The sequence below is a fragment of the Lampetra fluviatilis genome, chromosome 39 (assembly GCF_964198595.1).
Source record: "Lampetra fluviatilis chromosome 39, kcLamFluv1.1, whole genome shotgun sequence".
In the NCBI taxonomy this organism is placed as follows: domain Eukaryota; kingdom Metazoa; phylum Chordata; class Hyperoartia; order Petromyzontiformes; family Petromyzontidae; genus Lampetra; species Lampetra fluviatilis.
The window spans coordinates 6,780,005-6,800,366 of NC_136313.1; the positions used below are offsets into that span (position 1 = coordinate 6,780,005).

Sequence of the window (20,362 nt, forward strand, 5' to 3'; positions counted from 1 at the left end):
GACTTGGTATGACGTTTACTTGCTTCTCAAAAAGAACAAAAATATATAGCTTTTTTTTTTTTGCCAGAACAGCAGATAATTAGTGTTTGACACCAAACACTTTTACAGACGAGAATTCCTATAACAGCAAACAGAAGATACACCACATTGAGTATTACATACTCATCAACGTCACCACTGTACACAGACTATCTCACCTTAAAAATAGCAAAATATGCGATATGATGCCCCAATTTTTTTCATTGTACACAAATCCATCGATGCTTTTTTGTGTGTGTGTCCCTCACCCCTCGTTTTGTATTTCATTTACAAAAAAAAAAGAGAGTCAAAGACACAACAAACACCTACGGTTATGGGTTTGGCGTGTGTGTGTGTGTTTGGTGGAAAGGGCGTGGGGAATGAATCAGTTGGGCAAGGGGGGTTATTGTTGTTGTTTGTTTGGTAAAATGTATATGTACAAAAACAAAAAGGAAGGTAGGAAGCATGCGTATCCCAAAGGGGATGTTACCACCCTGGGAAGGTCCAAACACGTCCGAAAGTGCATTAGTTGCGTTGTTGGGGGGGAGGAGGAGGGGGGGACACGAGCGAGTCAATTTACATTCATGGTAACACGCACGGACAACGGCAACGTTCAAATCCAGCGTTCATGGAGCTTTACTTTACGTTTCCGAGAAAGTTATTCACAAAGCGACAGAATAAACAAATAGTAACCCCCGGGTCCCGAGTACTTCTCTCTCTCGCTCTCTCTGCGGTAAACACTTCTGCGGCCGTCTGGAACGCTCTTCCTTCCGAGACGAGGAAGCCACTGGAGCTATGCACTTTTGAATCATCTAGATTGAAAACCCATTTCTTTAGAACTGCTTTTTGTGTTTAGTTTGTTGTCCTTCGACCACTCATCTGATTAGCGCGGTTGGCTACGCACAGTGCGAGAGGTTCATCATACATACGACGCTGCAGCAACAACCTTCAAGCTTTGGTTATGCTCCATGCAGCGGCATAGACACGGACGACCCCACTACCTGCAGTGCAGAGGCAATGAATGTGGCCATGGCTGCGTGGCCCTGCACACGCGTGTGTGTGTGTGCTTGTTTGACAGGTGGGAAGCGGTATTGTAGTGGTTCGTGCACTGCGCTACGAATCTGGCGACCCGAGTTCGGTTCCCGGCCACGGCCAACATCAGTGGCTCATATGTGAACTGCTCCTGGACCTCCCCTGGGTCGATTCAGCCTTAAATTAGTACCTGGTGCGGTGTGTTAAATCAGCACTGGGGAGACACGTGGCTGAGCGTGGTGCTGGTAACACCACTTGCTCATGCCATTCTTAAAAAGATGCGTGGTAAGAGCACTTTCCCCAACACTTTTTTCACGGCTATAAGGGTGATGTTTGTTTTTGTATCATAAAGGTGCTCGCTTACAGCACATGCCACAACAGCCAATGTAGGCAATATGGGGAATCTTCGTCTTGATATATACTATTACAGAAAGGACTTTACACATTTAAAATGTTAATCTCCATTGGTTTAATCAACAAAGCGTTTATCAGCTATGAACCAGTGTAGGGAAATTCCACATCAACCACTACGTGGAATTTGTGCCATCAGTGCCACTTTCTCCGCAAGATGACAACACTGTTGACAGTACACAAAGTTGTACTTATTTTACTGACCGCCCCAAAGTCACGATGAGATAAGTGTTGGAAACTCTACATTCCTAAAACAAGAACAGTCCATTCTCCGAACAGGACAAACTCTCTGATCACAGCAGACCAGACACTTCAGAGAGACAGAGAGAGAGTAGAAGACAGGGTGAAAGTGAACTCAGTGTTGCAATTCCACAACGCATTTTCCAGCACGTCTTACGTGTACAAAAACCTGCCGGAGAGCGCACGCGCGCACGGGAAGTCAACGTCCACTGCTGTGTCCGAACCAGGCGACATCCCCGACAAAACCTCGTTACGTCTCCAGCAAGACCTGGGTGCACGACAATTATGAGTCATTACGCGTGGACAGGGGGTATATCTTTTGCGAGCAGAGAATTGTTTGGATTTGTTGAACCTGGCCACGCCGACGCCCTTGCGCGGTGGCACGGGTGCCCACGGCGTCGCTGGATGCTCCCAGCCGTACGGCAATGTGCATCGACGATTTCCAATCCGGGAATTTTTTTTTTAACCAAGCAGCTGCGGGGGAATCGGACCGTCGAGTTTCCGCGCAATCTGGGCTTATCAGCGGGGCGAGCGCCAGGGCCGGAGCCACCCCCCGTGGGCCAGATTTCCCACGCCGGCGAAAAAATGGGTGAAGCCGCACTGGGTTACCGGCGCCGGAGATGGCGCCGTTTCGCCAAAAAATCGGGACGGGAATGAACGTTCGCCAACACACGAATCGGGCCCTGTACCCCACATAATTCGGGATGTGACGATGAATTTGTCCTTCAAATGAAAGTCGATTCCTCTGCTCAAATTACATTATTTTAATTGTGCCTATTAGAATCTATCATTTCCAATGAATACATGTTTTCCATGCGATTGGTATGTAAAAAACAATAGCCATTGCCACCATCATGGCAGGATAAGTTATGCCACCGAGTTGGATATTGCCGTTGTGCTGCAAAGCTCTCCGGCGTGTTCAATTTGTGCAGAGCGTTGTTTGGTGTCATGTCCATCGCTAAGCTGAGCTTCTTGATGAACTGAAGCAAACGTTGGGCATCGTGCCGAACAACACTGGGTAAAACCCACAAATATATATCGGAGAGCTAAAAAATTTTGATTAAGTATTTGTTAAATTGAATTTTGACCCCCAACTCGTGACCCCAGCCCGTGACAGGTTTAGCGATGCGCGGATGCACTGAATCGTGACATCCCTGTAGAGCATCAGCAGTGTACGAATACTGTTCATATGAGTAGCAGTCAAAATGTCTTCAGATTGAATCGCACAAACCCATGAGTGTAGTTCCATTCCAAATACAACTCCCCTGCGAATACATTCTATTGCGTAGCGGCATCATTTCACGGCAGCAAACGAAGCTTCGATACGATGGAACTCTCACAGCTACCAATGCGCTCACCGTGTGTCAAAAACGCCTTGAAATATCATACCGCAGAAATACTTCTGGCGCAACTTCAACGGACCTCTCTCTCACCCGGTATGTCGATCATCTCGTAATCGGTGTCCATGAGAGCTGAGCTCGGCCATAGAAAGTGAATTTATCCACCATCACGGGATATTTGTCATTTGCGCAGTCATAAGTAACCAGGCTTCTTCGGTCATTAGACTGAGATCGGTCTTCGTGAATCCTGGAATGAAACCCAGAATCTCAGCCGTGTCAGCTTACTCTGGCACCGTGCCGGCCTCCTCAGTTGGGTCTCCACCTCTTTGCAATGAAGACCAAACCCGGGGCCTATTTCTCGGTCAGCCTCGGTCTATCAAAACTGTGCACTCTCCTGGAATAAAAGTCAGCACAATTCCTGTACCAAGTCTAAGTATAAATCAATTAATGCCACTCCGCACACAGATGCAAATTCCCAGACTGTCCGAGTCAAACTCGGATGGGTGGGGCAGCCCTAATCCAAACCCATCCAGCAACATTATTTTAAATGGGAACATCTCAAAAGCAATGTTTTTTTTCTTCCTGTGGCTGCACAATTTACTGTGAAAATAAAAACGGATTCCTGCTCAAACAAAGCGTGCGGCACTGCTTCTCTCCTTCATTACATCGCTGAACCACATCCTATGACAGTGGCAAGAGTATCTATAGCATGACCATTGTTAACTTTGCAGTCGCAACTCATATTTTGTTGACTCGGGAAAAGGACTGGAATTTTAAATTTGCAACATCCTAATTCATAATAAAGGTTTTTGGATTAGATCGCGTAAGCATAAATGTGTCGTAACCCTCCACCACCCGACACAGCCAGTAAGGTTTGTCACAAACAAAACGCGCCAATTAGTTTACTACTTCAGCCCACCAGTGTGTTGGAGAGTAAATCCACAACATTTACAATTTGAGTAGTACGATGTTTCGCTAGGCGGGTTACGATACATTTACACTTATGAGATCTAACCCAAAAACCCTTTTTCATGAATATTGGTCGCGAAAGCCTACGTGGTAAACATCCTGATTGCGAGTCACAAGCTCTGAACCACTGCACACCACGCAGGCAGATAAATATGATTATGGAATTCAAATAATCAAAACCACATGTGAGAAGTTTACCATCTCACACTCATCACGTTTTGACTGCCCCATGCATTCTCGTGTATACACACAGTATACGTACTACGCACACATAAGTATGTATATGTACACAGTACCGATATGCACAGATACATGCGGCATAACACAGTATATGTACACAGGAGCTGGGGGGAAACTAAAATCCCTTAAAGCCTCAGAAGAAGAGGATTCGATCAGCATTTGCAGGAGGAATTGTGTTTCCAGGAGCACAGTGTAGGTCTCTTGGCTTTTGAAAACAAAAAAAAATACATTTTTTCCCCCTATAATTGAATCCCAATTGTGCTACTTTGGTAGTGTTACGTCACGAGAGGAAGAACGCATTGCAGGCCTCTCGCACAGCGGTGCTAACCTGCTGACAGTGATATTACTCACATGGCAGTGAACAATTTCTTAATTCTCAAAACTCGGGATTTAACCAAAATGCTGAACCAAAATGAATATTAGTTTCTTTGTACAGTCACTACTGACCAGGCTAAGACCATGAACGTGCTATAATTTAGAATTTAGTATAATCATCGGGAGCTGCATGAATTGAAACCCCGAATCTCAGCAGTATCAGCTCAGCGTTCTGACCTCAGAGGACCTCCAACTTCCCTGGCTATTAAGTCGCCGTTTGCATCCAGGGATCTGTGTTTGTATTTGGAGACTGGTCACATCCTCAGGAATGGCTGCTCTTGGTCATAAGGAACACATAGAGAGGCTGATGAAAGCTTGCGATTTAAGCTTTGCAGTTTGATAAGCTCAGTTTACAACTTAATTTAAATAGGATTCAAATACTCTCCCTCCTGCCTGTGTTGTCACCTGCTGTTCCAGTACATTTAGGCACACGTTGAATTTCTGATTGAACTGTCCTCATATGTAGAATTGGAAACACGGTTTAGGCATCAACTGCAGCCAGCATGCATCCTAATGTTCTGAGGTTTTGAGGTCTCACAGCTTGCCGATGCATCTGTGTTCGAGACTAACATTCTGTAGAGAAAATCTCCCGTCGAATGTGGTCAATAGACATTTCAAATGAGGCCCATGATTGAGGCCTACTGCAGACAGGCTGCTCGCCTAGCTCTCTCTGCAACCCCTGAAAGTGGCCGTGGGCAAAATAAATCTCGACGAATGCCTTGTAGTAAAGTGGGTCTCTCTTTGCCAACACAAGTTATTTTTATAATGGGAAAAATATAAATGTGTGATGATCAACAACTACAATTTTATTGTTAAAAAAATACTTAAAAACAGCACAGCATTACTAACATCAGTAAAAAAAATTGATGAAAGACAATTATAACAATTGGTTTATAAACAAGAGGCCATCTTGATGTATTCAGATGTCAAGGCCATGAGTAAATGATACATCGTCCTCCCGTTACAAACGAGGCAATGCAATAAAGGTTATCAAGAGGCCAGGGGACCGATTCATGTAGCCATTTTAATTCATGTGGTGGGGGTCCATGCCTTACAAGCATGCACCAATTCAACCGCAATTAATTCTGGGTAGTGTAAATGGCTCATCGTGGGGAGGTGGATGTTGTGGTTGGTGGATAATCACCATCATCAACTACCGCAGCAGCATCTTTATCATCGTTTTCATTTATCACCACTGTCATAATCACCATAATTATTGGCATCTTCATGATCACAATGATTGTTTCCACCACAATCATAATTATAATCGCTATTATTTTATTCATTATTATCCTTTATCCTCCTCATCATTACAAAATTATAATCCTCGTCTATCATCTTCACCATAGTAATCATCATCATCGTCATTGTTTCTAAGTAGCTTTAACTGTGTTTGGCTTAACACCACAATTCCACGCCTCGGCAGAGGGCGTCACTCTCACGCGTACGTGAGCACGTGGAGGGCGATACTCTCACACGTACGTGAGCACGTGTGGGGCCTCGAGTGGTCGGCTCAGTCCGCTGGCGGGGGCGAGTTGTTCTCGCATGTAAAGGCAGCGGTGGCTCCTGTCGGCACTCCACCAGCTACCGACCGTTTACATGCAGAGAGTGTGGGAGGGGGGCGGGAGGGGGGCTTCAACCAATTTTCCGCAACGGGGAATCGAGCCACAAATCTACAATTTTAGCGGAATATTTTTTGTTGCGGAGTTTCCACCGGACGATGCTGGGATCGAGTAAAAGCTTGAAAGCTCTACATGAATCGGGGGCCCCGGGTTCTGGCTCCAGGCTGCACAATGTAAGTAGAAACTGGCAATGTGTACATATGGGAAAACACGTTTTTTTTTACCGCAAATGCTTCCACATATTTCAAGACCTTGAATGCGCACTATTTTAATACACACTGTGTTACAGGTCACCCCCCCCCCCCGCCACACGCGATGAATGTAAAATGACGCAAAAGCAACCACCCATCCTTCAAGGGTCTACCTTACCACAGCAACTCCGTTGCACTCTCGCAAGCCGTGCGGATCGAGCTCCGTCCCCGCGACACCTCGAATGAGCCCCCCCCATACACCCCGCCCACCCCCCCCCCCTCCGGCAGAGCCGCACTCGGACGGATCAAAGTGCAAAAAAAAAAAAAATCCTGCGGCGAGTTTTGTCGTGCGGTCGTACGGTGACCGGGCTGAGACCGTCAAAGCATGCAACACTCGAGAGCCTCCCACCCCGCTTGGTCCCGGCTCCCCACGGACGCCTCGGCAAGTGCTGGCTTCGGTGCTCTGACAACGGGAACAACAGCACTGGCTACAGCGTCCCCCCCCCCCCCCCCCGTGAACCGCCACCCAGCCACGTCTTCCACCACGAAGCCGTTGGACCACGCAAGAGTCTCTGCCACGATCCGGTTGCGTCTCGTCGATGATTTATTTTTCACCCCCCCCCCACCAAACGTAGCCTTCCCCCTCCGCCCTCCAGCGGCGTTCTTGGCTGCAGGAGCCCCGGGCGTCGGTGGTTTCAGCGCCGCGGTAGGAGCCACGGTTCCACCAATCAAGGCACTCACGCGGCTGCGTTCCTCCGCCGCCGCACTCTCCCCCCCCCCCCGCACCCCCTCGCGTTTCTACATTCGCATCACTCCGAGACCTTTGGCCGTTTGCGTAGCTTTTTCCCGCTGCCTTCTCCCAAAAGGTAGGAGGCGTTGATTGCTAGAGGGTGGGGAGAGGGAACGGCGGATAGAGGGTAAATGGGGGGGGGGGGGTGGGGCGGGCGAATGGGGCACGCAAAGACGGCACGTGTACGCTCAAGTGCACGCGCACACAGATACACGCGCGCACACACATGCAGGTACACGCAAACCCATGTGCACGCGTAGACACGTACATGGGACAGTGACACACACAACACAAAGATAAATATTAAGAGCATGTTAAACATTGGGAGCACCAAGGTAGAACTACAGGATGTATAACAGTGACTGAGTTTATATGGCAGGGCAATCATAATGTAACCAAGACGCACACAAGCAAAACATACAATTCATCACATTCTAAACAACAACAATAAAAAAAGTAACTGAACACATCAGACGTGACAGGATTTCGTTGATATTGGCCATACGTCCGAATGCAGGACCCTCCTTAAAAGGGTCCCGCACGTCGCCCCGTCTTGATGCGCAAGCTCCGTTAAATTGCGCACTGCAGTTGGCGCTCGAAGTTCAAAGCAGACGGCGACCATTGAATACAAATAGCGCCACCCTCCCCGTGGTCGCCCCCCCCCCCCCCCCGTGATCCGTGAATCAAATCACTGGAGACACACCGGCGGCATACGCCGGCCAAGAGCGGTTTATGCAAACGCCGTCGGAAAAGTCACAAGTTCGGCGCAAACGGTCCTTCGCCAACTACGCCGTGATGCCAATGACCCTCCTGAAGAAGCCTGGGGCCTCAGCGCCCTGACCTCTGAGTGCCCCGTCGTCCTGCGTCCGAGACTCTCTCACCGCTGCGTGCGGGAAGCTTGTCCAGCAGCCTCAGCAGCAGGGAATCCAACCGCTCGGTCCCGCTGCGATCCATCTCTTCCCCAGACTGCCCCCCGCCATCCAGTTCGCGAGCATCCATCGCCTCCTCCTCCTCCTCCTTCGCCTCCTCCTTCGCCTCCTCGGGCAGAGGCTGCACGGCCTCTTCCGTCGTCGTCGCCGCCACCACCTCGCAGTCACGGCCCGCGTCTAGCCCGGCAAGCGCAGGACCCTGGCCCGGGTCCTTGGCAGCCAGGTGCGGCCTCTCTTCTGCCCGTCGGAAGGTGTGCTGCCTGTCCACGCTGCCACGCCTGTACTTGTCGTTTTTCCACGTCGACCTTGGAAGCAATCGTTTGGAGTGAAACAAATTGATGTTTTGTGTTAATCGGCATTGCTGTATTCGTGACGCAGCAGTGAACTGCTGGTGCGTCATTGACCTTTTGCAAAATCAATGGCGGGCCGCGTAGAAATGCAGCGTGGGATTTTTGTCAACGTTTGGGTCGATTGGCATTCTTCAGCAATAAAAATAACAAGGCCATTTGGTTTAGATGTGAATATATCTTTTAGCCTCGTACACAGAAATATCATGTTATTTTAATGTCTTAAACTGCTGTTGATTTCAGCGGATATACATTGCATTATAAATGAGTTTGATTTAAAAAATCATAATTTTCAAGTGAAACATCTCAAATATAAGCTATTTTTTTTTTGTGGAGCCTTTTCCACCAACAGGGTGGCATGAGCATTTTTAAAATCTTTTTTTACTATAGCCTTTAACAAACTGTTAGGCCAAGTGCTGTTAATGAGCACCTACTAAAGTTGGCACGGCACCATTCCCGGCCACCTTTGTCTCCTGAGCGGCGATGTTTACACAAATTCTTTCGCAATAACAAGGCCATATGGTTTAAATTTGAATATATTTTTGCCTCATACACAGAAATATTATGTTTTCAAAAATGTCTTAAGGTGCTGTTTATTTCAGCGGATATATTGCAATATAAACGGATTTGATATTTAATTTAAAAAAAAAATTTGAGGCTGGGTCGACGCAGGGGACGCCCAAGACCGGCTCAGATGTTCATCACTGGTGTTGGCCGCGAGAGGGAATCGAACTCGGGTGGCTGGGTTCGCAGTGCAGCGCGCTGCTACCCGCTACGCCACCGCATCCCACGATTACTGCAGCGCAGACGGTAATGAAGGCCAACCTATCAAGAATTCCACAGGAGAACCATCAAAGGCAGCCCTGCACGGCTGCCTTGTTTCATCGTGGTCACGGGGAAACATCAGAGGCTGTTCAAGCAGCCCTGCTGCCCGGTCAGCCCCACACTTCGCCCTGGCAAAACGCAGCATTTATTACCTTCCTCCGTTGCGCTTGTAGCAATCTGGTACCTCGTGCGGCTGTCGAAACACAACAAAGACAAATACATTATCTCCCACCTCTTCAGACGCTGACATGCACAGGGCACCCCAGTCACAATATGCATAAGGGACCGAGCATTTATTTGCAGGATGAATAGTTGGTAGGCTATGATCATATTCCCCATGGTCAAACTAACTGTGCTGTCCCTACCAGGAACCGATGAATATAAAACAAAAATAATAGTTCCACCGTGTTGGTTTTTCGCGGGTTCTGCTGTGCTGTGCTGCGCGTTGTTCAGCACAATGTCCAACGTTTCGCCCCATTTGTTCAAACTCAACGGTTTCTGTGAACGATGAGAAAACCCATCACGAACAGAAAATGCATTCAGGTTGGAAACAATCGGATGGAATAACGCACTAACGTGTGCTCACGAAATCGGCGATGCGCCACAGTATTCCCTCGTTTTCCACGAACTTGCTATCCGAAATTTTGGCGATCCGCCACTCGCATCTGTAACTCTACACGACAACTGCATCGAGAGAGAGAGTCAGCCTCGCTCGATCCTCCCTTCCACCTCCGCGTCCGCCACCGCTGCCTCGCCTGCCAGCCCTTGCTCATCTACGGACGATCCGGATGACCCCCCCCCCCCCCCAGTCTATCCGCATGTGTCTATGTGGGAGCAGTAACGACATCACAATGTTCATCATCATCATTACCACCACCGTCATCGTCATCGTCGTCAGCACCATTATTACTGCATCCTTGCACTGCACAGAATGATCATAATTTAAGGTAAGTTCATTTACAAACTATGATTTAATACTTTAACGTTCATTTTCATTTACTTTGTTTATTATAACCAATTTTGCTTATTGCGTTTTTATAATTTCCATATATTTAATTAAATTTTTTTGGTCATTCATTAAAAGGTCAATATCATTATCCGCGAAATCTGCTATTCACGAGCATGTCCAGAACGTATCTCTCACGAATAACGAGGGAGTACTGTACTCCCATCATACTTTCCATGTGACCACCATAATCTATTTAGAAATCGCTCAGCCTTGTCCAGACCACTAACTCAAGAGTTGAATGTGTGGCCAATTTCGTTGATTAGGCCAACAAGAGTTGACAGCACAGCCATCCCAAGAGGCAGCAGTGAAAAAAATATAAAAATACACGGGTTGACTGGTATCATACTCATTTTGATTCATCAGTACAGCACAGTTATCAATTTTCACTGCTGTCATATGCCTCTGGGAGCTCACATATGTAGAGGGCTGACCTCTACACCTCCCCCACTGGCACTTGCCTAAAGACAACACTAACTGAACTGTTGTTTCCGTGCGCCGTGTGAGCGTGGGGGCTACTGACCGTGTAGTTTCGCTTGGGCTGCAGACGCTGCTGGAAGGCCTGGAAGGCGTGCGGCTGCGTGCACACGGGGTACGGGTTGCGCTGAATCTTGAAGAAGAGGTGCGCCGACCTGTCCAGGCGGAAGTCGCAGATGTACACGTCCTTCTCCTGCGCGCCCGCGGGACGTCCTGCCGGCGGGAGGGGGCGAGTGTCCCGTCGGTGTTAGCAAAACAAACAGTTTCGATTTAAAGCTTTCGTGACTGCAGGGATTAATCTTCTTGGTTCTTTCGGTAAAGTCACGTAGAATGGAAATAATAAAATAATAAAAATAAAACATAATAAAAGAATTTTAAATAAAACATAATAAAATAATTTTATTATGTTGTATTTGTATAATTTTATTATTTCCATTCTACGTGACTTTACCGAAAGAACCAAGAAGACAAAACAAACAGGTCGGGGTGAATAGGTCATCATAGTCAATGCCTCGTGCCGCTTCATTCTTGATACCAGTTGATACCGGGCCACACTTACAGTCTCATCATCACCACCTATTTTGGCTCATGATCTTCTCTCCTTTGGTCATAAAGTTGCCCTTGCCTACTTCTCCCCCACCTCATGTTACTCTCCTCCCCCCCACGCACACTTCTCCCACCTCTCCATACGCTCTTTTGCTCCGGCAACTAAGGCTTTCTGTCGAAGCCCCAAGTCATCCTCCACTCAGTGGGCGTTCATTCCATCTCATCTGCTGCCCTTCGTGCCGACTTCCTCCCCCCGAGCGTCCGCGCTGTCGACTCCTCGACTTGTTCAAGTCCAGGACCAAGGCATCTTTTCCGCCTGTAGTCAAATGTGTTTCTCTTTTTCAAACGACTGAACGAGTCTACTTCCCTCAGGGTGTCCCACCGATTGGTTTGGGCTCTTCAGATGCGGTTGCATTTGGATGCGATATAAATCCCAGCTGGAATTGACCTCTGGGTGCTATTGACACATGCCCTCCTCCACCCTACAAACGTACACATACATGCGTCCAACCATTACAGCAAATGAACGAGTCTACTTCCCTCAGGGTGTCCCACCGATTGGTTTGGCCTCTTCAGATGCGGTTGCATTTAGACGCGATATAAATCCCAGCTGTAATTGACCTCTGGGTGCTACTGACACATGCCTTCCTCCACCCTACAAATGTACACATACATGTGTCCAACCATTACAGCCTCCCTCTTCAAAATTACAACACAGCCTCTTTGTCACATGCTATTCCGAACATCCAAATTTCCACCGTGAAATTCCTTGGGAAATGTCCTAAAGTTATAAATGTCACTTGTAAACCAGCTCTAGAGCCGAGGATATACACGCACACACACATGCATACTGTAACAGCCAGGTGGCACTGTTGCACAATTGAAACTTTAAAAGCAAAAAAAGCATTTACTCTCCATGCAAACTAATGGTTGTGCAGTGGTTACCACACTGCGCTATCAACCTGGCAACCAGAGTTAGATTCCCAGCCACGGCTAACATCATAGGCGAGTGATGTTTGAATCGGTTCTGGGCTCCTTCCCCCCCCCCCCCCCCACTTACAAACCCACACTGACCAGCGTGGTGAAGTATGGTCAAACGACCCTCATGACTCAAATGGTATCGCTCGCCTTCATCCAGCAATGAATTGACCAAAGGTTGCAAATAATTCTGAAGCATAATTATTAACGTAAATATATATTGGTTAAATATTTATTTCAAATTTTGAGCCCATTCAGATTGTGGATAACATGAGATGGGAATGATATGTTGACAATGTATTTTAAAATGTTGCAAATTTTTTGTAACATTTATCACACATGCTTGTCTACTGAAATACAGTATTTAAATAGCAATAAAGAGTGTTACCTTCTGATGGCTTACGATGCCATCGTTTTGGCCAAAAAGGCTTCCAATTCTCAGTTTTTTTTATTGCCAAGTTCTAGGTAAATCCTTAAAATACATTTGCATATTTTTAAGTCGCTCAAAGTCCCTCATGAGCCAATGCATTAACGCTTAGTTGGAAAGCGTTAATAATAAAAATATAACTTCACAAGGAGAGCCTCACCGGGTCTCAAGACTCATCATCAGTCAGATCCTCCTTAGCATGTCTGCCCAATTTCTTTCGGATTTGCACAAGCATGTGGGAGCAAAGAACACTTGAACGCACAGGGAAAACCCACGCATTTCAGAGAACACTGTACTCAAACTGCAACTGCGCACACACGCAGAGCGCCGCAGGCAAGCGTTCCTGACAAAGCATTCAGACTCAGCGAGGATGTCTGGGGTAAACGGAGAAATAATGTATCGTCGGAGCTGACTTCCAATTTCACAGTTATTGATTGGGTGCTCATTAAACGCTGCGTGTGCCACTGGGACTTGCTGCTGAAGGAGGTGAAGGGACACAAGATTTATAGTGATGACTCATCACCGAGGTTATATTTTTTTTCTTACAACAAATGAGGTCCAGAGACGAGCTAACGGATTCACCACTGCCTCCGACACGTAGGAGACACGGATCTCTCCACTTACACCTACGTGCATATACAGCCCTTTTGCCAATCCACTGCTGGACGATGGTTATAGGGGATTATTTTTTCCACACTTCGCCGCCGCTGGGCAGTGTAACTGGTGGTGGGTGGGAGCCCAAGACCGGTTCCGATATCTCCCCCGCCTCCCCCCCCCGTCACCACCGATGCTAGCCGAGGCCGTGTTCACGGTGCAGTGCAGTGCCAATTACTGTGCCACTGCTCCACTCCCTGTACCACACGTGTACATGCGAGATTGTTTCATCCACGGCCACCAATTACTGCAAAGCAAATAAACAAACCGTAACATCACAAAATTTGCTCCGGTGTTTCATATCACTTCGCCGTTAATGTGAGCCTGGGCCGGGAATTGCACTCGGGTTGCCAGGTTCAGAACGCAATGCACTAGCCACTGCGCCACTACTCCACCCCAGATGAAAGATTTAATATGAACGTTTATAAAAATAGGGTTGTTTTGTGCAGTCATTGGTGACTGGGCTGAGACCAGAAACTAAATTAACTTAAACCCAGGACCCCAGCAGTGCTGTCGCTTGACTCTAACAGTCGTTATACGTCCCCCGAGCCGACCGCTCACCTCGGCCAACTGCTTTAGCTGCTGCTGCTGCTGTCAGCTGAAATCTATAAAGAAACCTGGCTGCCCAGACACAACGTCCTATAGCAGATGCTGGCTCCTTGCTCTCTTGGACTATGTTAACCACTTGATTTGAAGCTTTCGTGACTGCAAGGATTCATATTCTTAGGTTTTTTTCGGTAAAGTCACGTAGGTAAAAAATTTTAATGAAAATTAATAAAAGTAAAATAAAAATAAAATAAAAATCACGACGTTTCGGAGGCAACACAAGCTTCCGTCTTCAGGTGGAACCGTCACAGCACGATTGCTGTATCAGCAATCTGCTGTATCAGCAATCTTACTTGATACAGCAATCGTGCTGTGACGGTTCCACCTGAAGACGGAAGCTTGTGTTGCCTCCGAAACGTCGTGATTTTTATTTTACTTTTATTAATTTAAATTTTTTACCTACGTGACTTTACCGAAAAAAACGAAGAATATGTTAACCACGTCAGCCACCAAGCCACCCTTTTACAATGGTGTGGTTTAAAACATATATACATATATATGGCCTCTGAGCAAATCAGCCATAATGTGCCCGATTGCATTGGATCTTGGAACTCAAGCAGGTTGGAGCCCGGCTCGTGCTCGGATGTGTGCGGCCACTGTGTGCGTAACTGGTGAACTGGTGTTTGTAGGCTGCGGCGGCAGCACAGACGACGGTGCAGCAAAACGCATTGTTGCACCCTACTGCTATGCTCCCACGTCCTTGTTCCCTGCCTTCAAACTCTTTCACCAACCCAGCACTGGTCAGCCGCGGTGAGCAGAAGGTCAAATAGCTCCCACGACACCGCACGTGCATGGGTGGAAGAGTCCCTCATCCGGTAGTGGGATTGACAGAGAGGGCTGTGCTCGTGCTGGTAAGCCTGATGACCCAATTTAATCACTGCAGGCCACTCTGGGTTCAAACGCAGAATCTCAGCCAGAAGGCGTGCGTGTGCTGTCAGTCAGGTCACGCCAACTGAATGCAAACTGCAGAATCCACGACACATAAGCCACGGCGTGTTCTGCGTGAGGGGGAGAGGAGGGGGGGGCGGTGGTGATTTAGAGGCCGGCCGTGCGGCGTGCCGGTGCAGCCCCGTGATGTTAATTGCGCGAGCTGTCTGATGGGGGGTGGGGGGGCAGAAGCTGGCAGGGCCCCGTAGAGCTGAGTTGTGACGCTCCGCTCCGATGCATTAATATCGCACACGCGGAGATATTGGATTTTCTCTGGGTGCTCCGATTTCCTCCCACACGCAACAAACTCATTAAGGAATTGCAAGGAGAAGAGGAAGAAGAAACATCACAATGTCAGTAAAGGTACAGCCCTGCAATTACTGGCTCATGCAACTTGCTGGCAGGAAGCACCTTCACAGAGAGAGGCTCAAGAGAGCCTCTCTACATGGTAATTGGCATCACCCTTCCACGCAGGGCAGACGTCTGAGAAGCAGTGGGAGTGCCCACACTTTACCGCACCCACATTCCACCTGCCGATCAACTAGCTGTTCACAATGTTGGGCCTCTCCTAAAAAATATATATCCTTGAGATTCAGTGAGGCTTTCCTGCATGAATATAGGAAACGGTTGCTATTTATCCACATGAGCTCCCACATTAACATATACATTGAGTAATGAGAGCATGTATTCCAAGAGAAATTTGGAAACTATAATAATGACATGCAGGCATCCAGGTGTCTGTAAACAATTTTTGTATGAGAGTCCTGAATTGGATTGTGTTTTTACAAAACTCCATTTTGCAGATTGCTTGGCACGTGGGAAGAGATCAGAAAAACACTGAAAAGTCTGTAAACACAGGCTTGCGAAACCCACTTGCTGTGCTGCCTGGCCATCTCACCGCCCAGCAGGTTTGAGAGTGTCAACGGTTCCGCATGATCCATCAACCTTTGAATAGGCGCGCGTCCTACCACAACCAGCTTCAATTGAATTTGCTGAATTTCTAAAGTTTTTATTTTGTCTGCGACAACGACTTAGAAAGCATGTGCTCTTGCGAACAATCTCGAGAAGGGTCTATAACGCACGCTGCTCTCCAGCGGATGGAACGTTCCGACAATTTCACCCAAATAAATTTTAAGGAGGCTGCAGCGGGAATAAAATTGTCAACTTTGCAAGCAAACCAGCTGATTAGTGAGTTCATTGATCACTGCAACATTCACTCACTGTGCAACTATTAAACAAGAAAAGAGACAGACACACACACACAGAGGAAATGGATATGTGTGTTTGCAGTCGCCATTCATTGAGGGTAAAATTGATGCAACCGAATCAATATTTTTTAATATATTACCGCTGACAATGATGAAACGTGACGCCAATGACTAACGGATGGCCTGAACTCTGACCGGATCATGGTTAAACATTATTAAGAATTAATTATGCGGAAACAACCAAATAAATAATGAAAATCACAAATGACTCCAGAGGCCTCATGGGCAATGTTCCTCCCATTGCCTTTGACCTTGGCATTCATTCTCTGCCACAAGTCAAAGTCAAACAATCATCTAAGAATTGTTATCCGGTGGCTAAAATGTTGATATCGGTTGTGGTGTAAATTCCACGTTAAGATTATACGGCCTGGTGTAGCCTTCATTATGACAGCTCACTTCTCATAATGATGGTAACGGCGGTAATGCTGGTGGGTAGCAATGGCAGTGGTGTTGATGATGGTGCTGGTAGTGGTGATAATAGTGGTGATGGCAGTGGTGATTGTTTAACACGTAAGCTTTCGCTACCAGTATTATTCATAATAAAGGTTTTTGGCTTAGATCGCATTATTTATAAATGTGTCGCGACCCTCCACCACCCACACGGCCAATCAGTAAAAAATGTGCTACGTTGACAAAAGACAAATTGTTCACTACTTTAGGTGAGTCACATGCTAAGTGGCTGATTACTGATCTATTACATAATTGTATACATCCCCATGCCCGCCTCTGATCTCGAAACCTGATGGGGTTCAACAATGATGACGTCATTCTACATTATTTAAGACCGGAAGCAGGTGGATGGCTTCACGATTCTGGCAAATCTCCCGAAGGTGCTGGATTTAATTTTAAGCGAAACGTCGTACTCAAATTATAAATGGTGTGAATTCACTCTTCAACAAACATAGTGAACTATTTGTCTTTTGTCAACGTGACACATTTTTTACTGATTGGCCGTGTCGGGTGGTGGAGGGTTGCGACACATTTATAATTAATGCGATCTAACCCAAAAATCTTTATTATGAGTGGTGATTGTGTTGGTTGTGGTGATGGTGGAGGTGACAGGTGACAGTGCTGATAGTGATGATGGTGGAGGTGACAGTGCAAGTGTTGGTGATGAAGGTGGTGGCACAGTAGGGGGTGCAGGGGTACAGCTGGTACATCTAGCAGTCATCTCAATCAGCCAACCCATGGCACCTGGGTCTGTCTCGAGACCTCCTGTCAGCGAGCCTTGCCTCAAAGTGCACCTGGCCTAGCACAGGCGCCGTGGTGATGTCACTGTCACTTAGTATCGAATGGTGGGTACCGATGGTGATGATTGTGGTAACGGTGGCGACTGGTTGCGATTCCAGTGGTATTCACCTGAATGAAAATAGTGATGGTGCTTCCAGTGGCGATGGTTCTGCCACGGGCGTTTAGCATAGGTGCTGAAGCCCAAATTGGCAGCGCCGACGAAAGCGGGTGACCACACTGGTGTGGTGCTGGCCACCCACCCACTCGTGTGCCGTGCCAGCACCCGTAGGTGCTCGCTAACAGAACTTGCCCCCAACAGCCTGTTAAGGTCACACCGGGGATCTTTGTCCTTGGTAGTAACAACGTTAGTGTCGATGAGCACGGTATCGATCACAAAGCCTAATGGCAGTAGTGACCAGCGGCCGCTAGCAGTGCGGCGATGGTGCTCGTAGCGGCGATAGCGTTTCGAATCGCACGCGAGTGCAGGTGCCGGTGCCGGTGCGTGTGCGTCGGGGGGTGCCGCCGAGCTTGCGTGCGTGCGTGCGTGAGTGGGAGGCAGGGCCTACCCTTGCAGTACGTGGACTGGTCGAGCACCCAGCAGTGTGCCTCCACGGCATGCAGCGGCATCGTCTCGTACACCGGCACGCGGAACAGCTCGTTGGGGAAGAAGCGACGCGACGGCGTGTGGTGCGTCTGCTCCGGGCGCAGGTAGTGGTAGCCGTAGGCAAAGCGCTCTCCACTGCTCGCGCAGTCACATAGACACGCATACACATTGACACGCATACACATAGACACGCATATACATAGACACGCATATACATAGACACGCATATACATAGACACGCATATACATAGACACGCATATACATAGGACAAATAACAGCACAGCCCCCGTATAGCCTTTAACAGACTGGTGGAGCAAGCGCTGTTAGCGAGCACCTGTTAAGGTCAGCATGGCATACGAGACAGTGGGTGGCCAGCACCAAGCCCGACCGCCTTTGCCTCCCCAGTGGCGATGTTTAAATATCGCACCACCAGGTACTCATTTGAGGCTGAGTCGACCTAGAGGAGGCCCAGCATCGGTCCAGATGTTCGTCACTCGTCATGGCCGTGAGCGGGAGTGTCCTAGCCCGCTAAACTACCACTCCCCATAAACAGACACAGACATATATTCACACACAGATACAAATACCCTCTTAACAGCCTACACAGACTGTTGGGGTGAGTGCTGATGGAGGGTGAGTGAGTCCTAATGAAGTGCCTCCTATTAGACCGACTCCTACAGTACTGGGTTCGTGGCATCATCTTCTTCCGGGACCTATCATCAACAAATTAAAAACCTCGTTGCAGGAGCTGAATTAAATGGAAAACTCAAAATCTAAAGTGGTTCTATCCAGGAATCATTATATAAAATACATTTTAAACGAGCACAAAATTTAATTGAAATGGTATCTGACAATTATAATATTTTTTATGTCTTTATTACAATCTGGATATTCCCTTTGAGATGGAAGGTCTCGTTTTTGCAGGTGTCTGGCATACGACTGTTGCTTCATCGAAAATAAATATTTTAATCTGCAATATATTCAATATACATCATATTAAAATTTATAATGACAGGCCGTTTTCTGGCAGAGCGAGAGACCTACGCATTAGGTTGAGAAAACAAACAGCTCCTGAAAAGTTAGATTTTTTTTTACTTAGAAAAAAATACACCCGAGACTCCGTCACATTCCGTCGCGTTTCACGGGCGTAACCGGTTCAGAGCGTTGAGTGAACTCCACTCGAGGGCACTTAGTGGCGCTTCTCACGGCTGCGAGCCCCGCTCAACCCTGCCGAGTCCCCCCGCATTTTGATAGTTTCAAGCTTGGCAGCATCACGGACAGTAAACGTGTCTAAACAGGCCTCCGCGAGCAGCGTCTTTACACATAAACAAAGCGTGACTTTAGTCGCCCGTCGGGTGCCGAACTATGGCTGCCGATGCATTATCGGAAGCCAACAAAAAGCAACAGGGTGTTAACCGCCTGTGCGTGATCGCAGGATTCGTGCCGAACACCGGGACACCAGCGGAGCGGTCGGTCGCAAGCAAAATGGAACGATCAAGACGTGTTGAATTGTCGCCAGACATCAGAGGTCGCAAACGGGTTTTGATTCCTTACCCGTACCCGTACCCGGCCGCACCAGGGTCGCAAACGGGTACCCGTACCCTTACCCTACCCGATACCCGGCTAGCCGTACCCGGCCGGGTATCGGGTAGGGTACGGGTACCCGATTGCGACCTCTGGGATGAAGCCATGTTGCAGGCGCGGGTGGGTTGATTCTAGGAACTTGAATTGTGAGAAGAGACAAGACGTTGGGAAATGAGTGACAAACGGTTACTCACCAGTGGCTCACGGCCCTACCCGTACCCGTACCCGGCCGCACCAGGGTCGCAAACGGGTACCCGTACCCAGCCGGGTACGGGTAGCCGGGTATCGGGTAGGGTACGGGTATCGGAGTACCCGATTGCGACCTCTGCCAGACATCCACCGCATGGCCATGCTACTCAATTGGGATAATGCACAGCAATCATCGCCCTCTTCTGGTAGACCAATGCCCCAGATAACTCTTGCAAACGAGGCTATCCTGGGTCTCTCGAATTCTAATCCTGTTGAACAAAAATAAACTTTGGCCGTCTGAAACCACAGAAAAAGGTTTCTAGCCACAAAGGAACCTCATGAAAAATCATCGGTGGAAACGGACTGTAAATGTACATCGACGTTGCAGAATGCCTCGTCGACGGTGCAGACATAGACGGGTCGGCCTGGATATACCGTAGTCATTTTCGAACGAGTCGGCCGTGTCAAAGGTCAATATGTAGAAGTGGGGGCTAATCTAGCGACCCTGACGCATTTGGGGTTACTGTAGCCACCCT

General features: G+C 48.0%; 1 protein-coding gene across 1 annotated transcript in view; it reads right to left on the reverse strand.

Annotated features, from left to right (window-relative positions):
- Position 1: 1 nt before the first annotated feature.
- The window catches only part of LOC144945911 (uncharacterized), a 92,668-nt gene continuing 72,307 nt past the window's right edge, over positions 2–20,362 (reverse strand). The window contains exons 10-14 of the mRNA XM_078874548.1: positions 18,015–18,187; positions 10,859–11,025; positions 9,482–9,522; positions 8,110–8,462; positions 2–7,321 (exon numbers count right to left, since the gene is read on the reverse strand). Coding sequence (XP_078730674.1) covers positions 7,248–7,321; positions 8,110–8,462; positions 9,482–9,522; positions 10,859–11,025; positions 18,015–18,187 — 808 coding nt within the window. The 3' untranslated portion in view covers positions 2–7,247. The remainder of the gene's footprint in view (positions 7,322–8,109; positions 8,463–9,481; positions 9,523–10,858; positions 11,026–18,014; positions 18,188–20,362) is intronic.